This window comes from Coturnix japonica, chromosome Z (genome assembly GCF_054131305.1).
Source record: "Coturnix japonica strain WE chromosome Z, WE-NBRP24, whole genome shotgun sequence".
Classification (NCBI taxonomy): domain Eukaryota; kingdom Metazoa; phylum Chordata; class Aves; order Galliformes; family Phasianidae; genus Coturnix; species Coturnix japonica.
This window is the reverse complement of record NC_140702.1, coordinates 18757191-18769202: the sequence shown is the minus strand read 5'-3', so window position 1 is coordinate 18769202 and position 12012 is coordinate 18757191. Positions and strand designations below refer to the sequence as shown.

Here is a 12012-nt window from a genome sequence, read left to right as displayed (position 1 = left end):
CAGGCTGAGTGAGATAGGCATGCCAAGCCTTAAGAAAATACGACTCGGGAGAAATCTCATCATGGCTTTCCAGTACTTCAAATGAGTTCATAATCATGAGGGAGACAGACTTTAAATGGTCTGGTAGCAATAGGACAAGTGGAAATGGTTTACAAATAAAGAAGGGAGATTTACATTAGATGCTAAAACTAACTTGAAAAATATTCTGAGCAACTTTTGTAATGAGATGAAGGAGTTTGTCTCAACAGTGTGTCAGTTTTGTCAGTTATTACTGAGCAGAAAAGTAATTACTTGTACAGAACATTAACTGACCTCATCCAGTTTAGGCTTCTTGGAGTTTTCATCTTCTTCACTAATTTTCCTCTTCTTCCTAAGCCTCAAACAGGAAAAAACAAGAAGCTTCAGTTACTTTTTGAGTCAGACTAATGGTCTGGCCACAGTATTTTAGATTAGTTTATGAACAAATTTGTCACGGTTTTGTAATGTTGCTGTCAGTATTTCACATCGTAACATCATGTGCAGTATGGATCATTAAAAGGTTAATACTCGAGTTCCGTAGAATAACAACGTCCAAAATACTCAGCTCTCAGAAGAGAACTATGTATCCCAGAGGATTTCATGGCCAGAGATAAGTCACGGGAGGAGGACATACATAATCTCACTCCCAGGCTGGAGCTCTCTCTCTCTCAGAGAGTGGGAAGCGTTCCAGCTGTGTCACCTAGAGTTCACAGTAAGCCTCTCGGTTTTTGGGGACTCTCTCTCTGTTTTGTTCAATTTATTAGCCTCAATTATATTATATTATATTGTGTAATCTTGTACTCCGATATCGTATTTAGTAAAATAAGTTTTCCTCCTTAGATTGCTGCTGCTGTTTTCTTTTCCCATTCCCCTTTTCCCCTCCCTTTCGGGCCAGGGGTTCTATGGGGCGGCTGCCCCTGACACAGGTAAATCTAGGTAACCCGTGACAACATTAAAAAATAATAATAAATAACATCCTACTGGAAATTCACGGAGGGTACTAAAATGAAAAGAGCAGATAGAAAATGTTAGCAAGTCCTTTGCCTGCAACATTATTCTTTAGAAAGCATTAACTCTTTGCAGAATTTGTTTTAATCACGTAATTCTGAAGACCGTGACCCTCAAGACAATATGAAATCAAGTGTCCATATTTAGAAGCCATTTGGGATTCCAGTTTTGTGTTAAAAAATAAGCACCATTAGAGCCTGCAATGCAAATCATCACGGAAAGTATTTAGGCAGCATTTAACTACCTGAACCAGAGAACCAAGAGTTTGAACCGACATTCTTAAGTTATGCTGACATATTTTCATTTTCATTCACTGCAAGACCAGAGGTAATTAATGCTTCCACAGCACTAAAAAAAAAAAACAACACGAGGGAATTTATCACATTACAGAGTAGTATTTACTTACACATTATTATTAAGTGAAAGTTCTGAGCTGTGACATTTCTCTAACTTCTGTTTCAGAGCTGCAACCTCTTCAGGTCTTGGAAGTTCGTACTTCTTTATAAGATTTTTCATGCCTGCCACAGCAACAAAATAGCTCTAAGCAAATTAGGTAATTCCTGTTTTACCCAGTGAACTACACAAGGTCAGTATCAATCAGTAGTGCAGCTACTTTTATCCCTTATCCCTTGTATCTAAGCTTCAAATATTGTTTCATCTTCTTTCCCTTATGCTTCTGCTAGATTTTGAAAACACCATTACTTATTTTCTAAAACGGACTTCAAGAGGCTATGAGGCAAGTATTACCAACAGCTGAAACTGAAAGCTTCTCCTGCATTTTACTAAGACACAAGAAGATTGTTTGCTAGCAGGGTGAGGGGGAATCACCTCAAGTTTTATAAATTCAATTTGAACTGCAGACCTCGGTGACTTGCATTCACGACTGATAACAGCCTAGTCAATGGGCTGGATTTTTATTTTCAAATATTAACACTCTCCCATTCTAAATACATGTGTTAGCTTAGAACATTAAGAGAGGTGATTACTTACTTAAAATTCCATACTCCAACCTTCTCATTTAATGTGAAAAGGTAATAATCATTGCACTATACTTCCATTGCCCTAACTAAACGAAACCATGCTTCCACTGCTGGTGTTTTATTCAATATACTTGCCTTGTTTTGCATTAGCAAACCTAAGCATCTTTTGAACTACCTTTATGGCTACAAAATAAAGTGAGTTATAAATCCTGGCAGATCACTTATCACCTGCTAACAAGTCATCCTCTAGTGGTAGAAACAGTTATCTGCAGGCCTCTGCCAAAAGCTATATGCTGTCAGTGAATAGAAAAAAGCTGCTCACCCAGACTTAAAGGAAAACATTACCTAGAGCCCAAAACAGACTTCTCGCTTTTAAATGTAAATCAGTTGCTAACAATTCACTACAACATAAATGATTTGAGAATCATCAGGTTATTTTAATTTTATTTGTTATATCACATCAAAGGTGACTCTCAGTGTCTTTCCCCCCTGCATCCACCAAGCAGGAAGTTCCCTCTATTACCAACGTTTCAACTGCCTTCTGCAAGTCTTTATGAGAATAAAACCTTTTTCAAACAGAAAAAGTTTTAAGTAAAAAAGGTGACGGGTTGTTTGTTTTTCCCCTTTTCAGAGTATACTTTTTTTCATATATACCTTTTAAAATATTTACTTACTTTTCATGCCGTCCAGTAGTTTGGACAAGAATGTTCTGTTGTCTTTCAGCATAAAACACTCTGATAAATAACTGTCGAGTAAAACAGAAGAATAAACTCAAAACAAATTGCTGTAATAATCTGTAACAGCTAGCATTAGAAAACACAAATAATACATTTTATTGACTATCTGCTAAAGCTATACAATTAGACTTGATGAAAACGCTCCTGTTGCACAAGTGCTATAAAGTGATAAAAAAAAAAAAGTATTCTTCTTCTTCTAAGAACTCGACAAAAGTATTTCCTAACCACAAAAAGAATTAAAGGTCCTGACACTGCAGAACTAAGCATCTGCAAATAAAGCCTTACTGAGTTAAATCAACTAGAGCTTAACATTCTATGAAGTATCACAGCGCTGTCACATTATGCACAGTATGACTGCTGGCACAGCAGACACTACAGAAGAGCATTCTTTATGCAAACCAGCTGACAGGAAAGCTTGCGAGATGGGACTGCTTCCCCTGGCAGTCAGCTTGACCACTGAAAACAAATCTTACGTGCTCACTCACAGAGCCTGTGTGCAACTCTCCTCTCAGATACAAACTTCCTTTTAGTAAGAGACATAAGACAGCAGAAGAACCCTATCACAGAAGTACTTATCACATTCCAGTGAAGGGAGGAAGGGATTTTCAAACCTCTAAAACTCTGTCCTAACCCTAACCTGTCATTTGTTCAGGGCAGGTGGAAAAGAAGTTATTTAAACAGAATTGTTTTACTTTATTATCAGCCCTTGTGACTGCAGCAAAACACAGTCCACATCATGTGTTTATAAAAGTCCAAATACAATCAGTGTAATTATATTTCATTAAAAAAAAAAAAGTCACTTCATTCATTAAGCAAAATAAATGACGTCTTTCAGCAATGATATCAAAGCATTTCATCATAGTTTTGCAGACCACTGGGAAGAACAGTGCCTCAAGGTTAGCCTATTTCCATGGAAATCCAAAGCTCAAGTACAGCACTAATAGTTTTTTCATTCCTAGCAGCCATCAGTTCAAAATACAATTTGACCCCAGAATTTTAGACATCTCAGAAATCTTAAAAACCTTATTTTTTTCTTTCAATGATTCTTTATATAGTTCATACTCCTATCTCATTTCTAGCTTATTTTCTCCAATCTTCAAGATTGATCTGAAAACCCCAGTCTGCTCTAATCAGTCAAAGCTGTCACTTAGGAAGATGCAAAAATAATTCAAAGGAATATGAACTCCAGACATCAACTAACTCTTTAACTCCTGCTTTCCACAAGGGAAAAAGAGAAAGTTATCACTACTGCTTTAGTTTCGAAGAGCACTTAGAAAATGCAGCAGATTGTTAACTCTGAAACAAATACGTATTTTATTAGCCAAAATTATCCAGAGCAAAACAACTTTACACAAGACACAAATAAAACTCTTTAAAGAAAATGAAAAGACTACCTTTCTATATTAATTCCTGCTCTTGAAGCGCTAGCTAGTATAGCAGCGAGAGCTATCTGTGAGGGCGTGAAGAGGAGATACGCATCTGTCAGAGCCACTCGACTGAGGAAGTCATCAGCCGTTTTCCTTAAAACTTCAGGATTTTCTATCAATGGGTACCGAGTCTAGGAAATATTTAGGAAAGTTAAGTAGCTATTCCTGTTACAGTCTGTGAGCTCAACACACAAAACTTAACAATTTTCTGTAAAGCAGAAAGGTAACAAGCCATATCATCCCAAAAATAAGATTTAAAGACCACAACAAAAAAACACCTCCTTTCAGAAATCATCTGCCTATCACTTTAGAATCTACATCTTTATGAGTGCAGAAACAAAAACATAAAATCCATATTTATACTGCATTAACATATGAAGTACATAGCAGATAAAACAGCATTACCTTCAAATCAATTAAAATTCCCTCAAATGGCCTGTATGGATTGTGTACAATAAGATGGAAGTTCAACTGCTGAATAAGCAGTAGTTCATATTCCAGTATCTGTTCAAGAGCTTTTTCTTGTCCAACAGGGCTTTCTCGAAGGTTACCAACAAACTGAGCACTGGACACGTTAAACTCATCTACTTTGCAGGCTAAAAACGCACACGTTAGCCTTGAGTAGTTTGGGAGAAAGAAAGAAAAAAAAAAGCAAACAATTAATACATGCAGCATCCATCCTCTTATCAAAAGTTCTGTGCACATTTATTATTATTATTATTTAAAAATTTTTAAAGTACTATATTCAGAATAGAATAAACTTTTCCAAGTGGAAATGGAAACTGACCACACTCTACTTGCATTTAAGGTCTCCAATTTCCTTTCCTATTTATTTAGTGTCTTAGCAAATAAGGTTGTACTTCTATTATTCTGATAGGTACAGAAACTCATGATGTGTTGAAAACTCACATTATTATCCGAGGATGGTACTCCATCACTGAGTTATTGAGATAAAAACGTTTGAAATACATGCAAGCCGTTCCCTTGATTTTCAAAAAGAGAAGGAAAGAGTTAAACGTTGAAGTAAAAATGGATTAAGAAACAATAATTTAAAAAAAAAATCATGAAACAGAGAAAGTCAGAATGTGTACTATTAGCACACCAGATGCACAAACACGTCACTTAAAGTCATTTAAAGTCTAATTCATTTATGCACGCAAAAACTTTATACCATAGCAGTTTTATGTCATTTTTATATGTATTTTTAAGAAGACAGCATGTGAATAGTCTAGAATACCTTCGTGACAATCTCATCTCATATTAAAATGAAATACTTCAGTCCACTATTGCCAAGTTTCCAAGTTAACGTGAACTCCATCAGCACACATTTCCAGCCACTTATTAGTGAAGCTTGACTCCGCACACACACCTTACAGGGGCCAATTCCCAAATATAAGGATGGGTTTCATAGCACCAGCAGCCGACTGTGCATGGCCAAAACACATACAGACAAGACACTCCTTTTTACTATTCACCACAGCAGCCAAAAAGAGGGACTTCTGGGGGGATGCTTCTGAACAAGCTGACAAGTGAAGCACAATTCAATTCCCTGCTTCAGCTCTAAGCCCTCCTTCTTCCCTCCCTCTCAATGCACTCATGCAAAGTCACTGAACAACTCATTTTTATATGCTCTGTAGATTATTGCCCATACAGGCTCTTGAGATAGCTTGCTTTGTACTCAAATGCACATCATTGCGCAAAGAAAAAACTATATCATAAATTCAGTTCTAGGTTAGTTTCTACTCTCTGCCTAAGGAAGAGGAAAGAATGAAGTTAAATGGTACTGAGCCAGCACAACGCACTTTCAGCCTGTAAGACCAACAGTATCCAGAGCTGCAGCAAAAGAGACATACCTGTCACAGTCAACTCTGCCCTTGTGAGAGCCCAGGACTGGGGTCACACACTCAAGATGTGTGGGTCCAGAGGGAGAGCATAGAGATGATCAGAACACATCTCTCCTACAATGGCAGATTGAAGCTGGGCTCGCTCAGCCTGGAGAATGCTCCAGGGAGACCCCAGTGTGCCATTCCAGTACCCGAAGGGAGCTCACTAGCAGGAGAACCAACTTTTTACATGGCCCAATAGTGACAGAGCAGGGGGGAGTCGTTTTAAACTGGAAGGAGTGAGATTTTAATTAGAAGTCGGGGAAATTTTTAACTGTGAATGGTGAGGCACTGGCACTGCTGAGGGCCAGGCTGGGTGGGGTCTTGGGCAGCCTGAGCTGGGGGGACAGCCCTGCCCACAGCAGAGGGATTGAAATGGGTGGGCTTTGAAAGTCCTTTCAAACCAAACCACTATGTGATTCTACAAACACCCACCCCAAGCTGGAAGGGACCCAGCAGGCCTACGGAGCTCAACTCCTACAGGACCACCGAGGGAACCACGCTTTTCCCGGTCGGCAGAGCCGTGAGGAAGCAGGGGTCGCCTCGCGACAGAACGCTTCTGCTTACCACTACAGACCGCGGCATGGCAGGCTTGAAGACGGCACAAAAATCCAGCAGCCTCTTCTCGTAGTACTTGCATATCGCCAGCTCCTCGTGGGCCTCCAGCAGGAAGGACTCACCCTGCTGCACCTGGGGGAAAGACGCCGACCTGAAGATACCCGGCCTGGGGCCGCCCCTCTCCCCCTGAGGCCCCGCAGAGCCGGTCCAGCCCGCTCCCCCCTCGTCCCCGCTCCGCACCTTCCCGCCGGCAACAGCTTTGCTACGAAATTTGCGGTTGGCTTCGGCCCGGCTCCTCGCCAGCTCCTCCTCACTGCGGAAGGTCCAGAATCGCCGCTGCGTGCTGCTGTAGAACATGGCTGCCCCGCCGCGAGCCGGCTGCCACGGCGCGACAGGCAGCGCGCAACCGGCACCGCGGAGCCCTTGGAGCTGTGGGGCGGAACAGCGCAACGCCCAGCGCGGCAGCAAAGGGGGCGGGGAAACATGGCGGCGGGGCAGGGCTGTGGTAGTAGCTGTGTGTGGGGATGAGGGCACGCAGTCCAGCCGTCAGATGGGAGAAGGGAATGGGAGCGGTGCGAGTGAGAAATACACGGGCATTGTTACATTTTCATGTATTTGTTATTAATAACCACAAAGCCTGTCCCTGACCCCCAGCTGCCCTCTCTCACCGTTCCCTCTGGCCCTGTCGCTGTCACACAGGGCAGAGCTCAGCGCTGACAACCCCCTCCTAATGCAGCTCCTTAACACTGCTCTGAAGTATGCTGGAATGATCATTTCAGTTTCATTTTCATCAGTGTAGCTATGAAACCATGTAATCTATCAGCATCAAATGGTGATATGTGTATGGGGGGGAAAGAGTGAGGAATCATTTGCGTTATGCCAAATGAAATCAATCTTCGGTATTTTTCAATTAAATATTTCAGAATAAATGATCCTCTTCCACCTTGTTCTCCTATATAATGCCAGGACTTGTGTCATTGTTGCTAAATTGTACCCTGCAAGATTGATGTATATTCTCCATTAATTTCCCTATGAAGGTGATTTAACAACTTGTCATGTTAGCTAGTCCTTCCACTTTGCCAGTCGTATGGTTCTCCCCTGATTCCAATGGAAAAGGACTTGGGCGTACTGGCTGATGAAAAAATGATCTGGCAGTGTGTGCTTGCAACAAAGAAGGCCAACAGTAAGGAAGCCCCTTATTACAATCACGTAGGAAAAAGACTGTGTCATCTACAAGCCAGAGAAGAGGATGTTATTTCCATGTTCAAGCCATAACTAAATGTATGCCACCTCTAGAAGAGATTTTTTTTGCCAGTTTTCATGACAGAAGTATTTCCTGTAATGCAATTAAGTTTACCTGGAATTAGGAACTATGACCACTTTTCTTGATCTACCATCTTACAAGGGCTATGCCATTTATCTTCAGTTTTCTCATTCTTCTGTTAAAGTTGATGCAAATTAACCTTGTATTTGCTGTTGTTTTTTGTTTGTTTGTTTGTTTTTAATGACAAAAAAATTTGAAGTTCTATGCAGTGGACTCTGAATGTAAAAGAATTATGCTGATTCTTTAAAGGAGATATAAACTGAATTTAATTCAATGTGATAATTCAATAGTGATTTCAAAGAGACAGAATTCATTTTTCCCATATTTCCACTGAGTCTGAAGTTAGTTAATTTCCTTTTAAGCCTAACCTCAAATGTTAGCTTTTGTTATTTAGCCTGGAGTGTGGTGGTGATTCATCCACAGAAAGAAGCAGTTACTCTTCTGTTCTTGGACAGGATTAAAAACCTGAAAGAGGAAAAAATAAATACATTTATTACTGTATTATTTTAATATTCACCATAGTAATTACCACTGCAAATTTATCAGTAGCGTTGAATTTAATGTGTTTTTTTTTTTTAAAGTCTCAAAAAAAGCCATTTGCATTTTATAATGTACAGTTTGAAAAGAACACTAACTGTATGGTCTCCAAAAGATCAGAAATCATGGGAGTGAAAACGAAATGTTCTAAGGCATACATGTTTGTTTATTCTTAAATTAAGGGCATCACATTATTTTAGCAGTGAGAACTGAAATCCCTCTTGGCAATGAGAATTATATCTTGCTTTTGATACACATAATATCTGTGTATAAAAGTCTGTGGAAGATTTGCCTGAGGACCAAGATCCAAACCTGGCTTTCATGTAGGAGAGCAGTTGCTATTTTTTCCCTTTCTTCAGTGACATGGTCTTAATTATTCATTAAGTGCTGCTGCTTCCGTCCCTTGTTTCTTGCTTTTCCATCTCTGTTCCTTTTCACAACCCTGCCTTGATGTTCTTGACCCTTCATTTCAATTTCTTCTCAAATCCTTTATTCCCACCTAATTCGCTCCCAGTACATCATCTCAGATGTATATAATTAAATTATTGTCAACAATCGTCACAGGATTTCTAAACTGAAAATGAGGAGAAACTGTGGATTTGGACCTTTGCATTCATTGCACCTGCCTTCATATTTGGAAAGCACCATCGTGGCATGTTGGCAAAGATTTATTTGGAACCAAATATCTTTGAAATGCTGTTTTAAAACAAGAACTCTTAAGCACTGTAGAATGAAAAATATCCTGAGCACTACATCAACAGGACAAGAAAGCCACTTCCAACCAACAAGATGTGTGTTGGACACATTGTCATCACAGGTTTTCAGCCTTTCGAACACTGTCTTTAGGTTTTATGAGCATGGACAACCAAGATGGCATCAGTAATTTTGTGTTTATTTAGCACAGGCAAATATCACTTATCCCTGCACCAACAGGGATTCCTTGCTCCCCATTCAAGAGTTGATTCTCCAGCTGGAGAACCAGGGAGTGATCAGCAAAACTCACTCACCTTTTAACAGCCCCATTTGGCCAGTGTGTAAATCCAGTGGAGAATGGAGGCTGACAGTGACCGAATGAGGTCACATCCCCTTGAGTGCTGCTGTGTCAGACATGTTAGAACTCCAGTACGAGCTGGAGTCAAAAGCAGCCAAATGGTATGGCACCACTGACACTGCTAACACCTTCTTCTCCATTCCTTTGGCCCATTCCTACAGAATGCGGGACAGTTTTCCTTCACCTGGAGGGGCGCTCAGTAAACTTGGAACCATTTGCCCATATTCTCCACCAAAAACTGTCATGGAGTTATCTAGATCAGTCTGTGTACGTGTCATTGGGCAGTAGGCTCATGGGCCTCCTGATCCCAAAAATGGGAAGGGAAAAAGAGAAGGGATAGGGAGATGGGAAGACTTTATCCTCTTTTATGACAAGAGCAACTTTGTTCCCTCAGTGACTGCCAGTGAAAATTGCTCACTTCAGGGTGAGGGATGAGCCCAAGTGACTGCACTGAGCCCTGAGAGATTCTTAAGCCAAGGGAGAGTGCCTGGTGTGACTTCTCTTGATTGGATATGTATCTCAAACAGTCCTGGAACTGGGGACAAGAGAAAGCTCCAAAAGTCCAGATAACGGGACCTATAGATAAGGACACATACAAGTCTAGGGGAGGTCCTTTCCCTCCACACCTGACACCCCCACTGGCAGGTCAGGCACTGAATCCAGGACTGGTGATCTCTCTCCACGCCCTCCCCAATCCCCCCATTCCCACACACACACACACCCCTTTCCCTCTTTCACACTTTCCTCCTGAAGTTGCTAAAACAAGGTTTCCCAAAGAGATAAGTAACTCAAGGCTTACTGTGATTTCCACAAAACCACACGACTTAGGTAGATACAATTGTGAGAGGGCTGTTCTACATCAATTTCCCATTAAAGTACGTGTTTATGTCTGGGCCATGAGTGTTATTTCACATTAAGCCATCTGAAAGGAATTCATGAATCTTAGCTGCACCAACTCCCCATAGGTGATGTCCTGGGGATGCAGCACTCAAAGAGATATCCCTAAACTGACAACAGAAGCACCAGGAGAGAGCTGACAGAAGAGCAAAGAGGGAATGTTTGAAAAGGCATTTCCTGAAGCAAGAAGAGGGGAATGCCAAACCAAATTTCTACAAAACACATTCGAGAAAAATCTACAGTTTACTATTGAAGAAACAGAGGAAATACATGAACAGTTAGAGTTGGTTTAATCATAGAAAAAAAAAAAAAAAAAGAAAAAAAAAAAAAAGCCCTGTGCATTAACGTAACTGCAGAGCATCAAAGGTGGACAGGAATGAAGGAGAATTTACAAGAAAATCAGGAAGAGGAAAAGGAGGAGATATCTGGATCACGGTTGGCACAATGCAATCAGTCACCACCCACTGATGATACCCATAGGATATGGAATATCCCGTTGGCTTTTTTGGGTCAGCTGTCCTGGTTCTGTCTCTTCCCAGGACCCCCAGCTCCTACTTACTGGGCAGCCTGAGAAGCTGATACATGCTTGACTCTGTAATGCACTGCTCTGCAACAACTGAAACATTGGTGTGTTATGAACATTGTTTTCCTAGTATGTCCAAAACACAGCAACATGCCAGCTACAGTGATGTGGTTTAACTCTGTCCCGGTCAAAACCAGTGTCCACCTCTTATTCCCTATCATTTATGTCATACACATGGCTCACTCTTCTACAACTGGGTGACCAGACTGGAAGATGAGGGGAAGGCTGTTGGTGTAGTCTACCTAGATTTCAGCAAAGCCTTTGACACAGTGTCTCATGGTGTTCTCCTGGGGAAACTGGCTGCCCGCGGCCTGGACAGGTCTACCCTTCTTTGGACAAGGAACTGGCTACAGGGCTGTGCCCAGTGGGTAGTGGTTAATGGAGTTAAGACCAGCTGGTGACCCATTACAAGTGGTGTCCCCCATGGATCAGTACTGGGGCCCATCTTGTTTAATATCTTCACTGATGACCTAGATGAGGGGATTGAGTGTACCCTCAGTAAGTTTGCAGATGACACCAAGCTGGGAGGTAGTTCTGATCTGCCTGAGGGTAGGGAGGCCCTTCAGAGGGATCTGGATAAGCCGGATCACTGGGTTGATCTTGTAGGTCCTTTCCAACCTTGTGATTGTATGATTCTATGATTCTATGCTAAACACACTGCCAGGGGACAGGACTCGGTCACTGTCCTTCTTAATTAACTTTTTAAAAATGGGTGCAGTGTTCCATTTTCTTGTCAGTGGGGACTTCTTGGCAGCTTTTTAAGTCTGGTAGAGAGTGGCTTATCAACTCCATCTTTTGATTCCTTATGGACTCTGGGATGGATCTTCTCAGGTCTTGGGGATATGTCCAAAGCTCTGAAAGTGGCCTTATGCTTGATCTTCATAGGATGGGAGGCACTTTGATTCCTCAGGTGACCACCAGTGTAAACTGGTCTCCTCAGAGTGAGGGACTAGCCCAAGTGTACTGAGTCTATATAACACCATGAGAAACTCTTAAGCCACAGGAGAGT

General features: G+C 41.3%; 1 protein-coding gene across 14 annotated transcripts in view; it reads right to left on the bottom strand.

Annotated features, from left to right (window-relative positions):
* The window catches only part of CCNH (cyclin H), a 36132-nt gene extending 29088 nt beyond the window's left edge, over positions 1 to 7044 (bottom strand). For 5 of the 14 annotated variants that reach the window (XR_014939887.1, XR_014939888.1, XR_004305520.2 and 2 more), the window contains exons 1-8: positions 6852 to 7044; positions 6621 to 6743; positions 5080 to 5153; positions 4576 to 4786; positions 4138 to 4301; positions 2681 to 2751; positions 1433 to 1544; positions 313 to 376 (exon numbers count right to left, since the gene is read on the bottom strand). Coding sequence is in view for 3 of the 14 variants with exons in the window: in XM_015849746.3 (XP_015705232.1) it covers positions 313 to 376; positions 1433 to 1544; positions 2681 to 2751; positions 4138 to 4301; positions 4576 to 4786; positions 5080 to 5153; positions 6621 to 6743; positions 6852 to 6968 (936 nt within the window). In the remaining 11 variants the exon portion in view is untranslated. Of the gene's footprint in view, positions 1 to 312; positions 377 to 1270; positions 1375 to 1432; positions 1545 to 2680; positions 2752 to 4137; positions 4302 to 4575; positions 4787 to 5079; positions 5154 to 6620; positions 6744 to 6851 lie in introns of all 14 variants that reach the window. The other 9 variants (XR_014939890.1, XM_015849747.2, XR_014939889.1 and 6 more) reach the window with 6 other exon arrangements.
* Positions 7045 to 12012: the final 4968 nt, after the last annotated feature.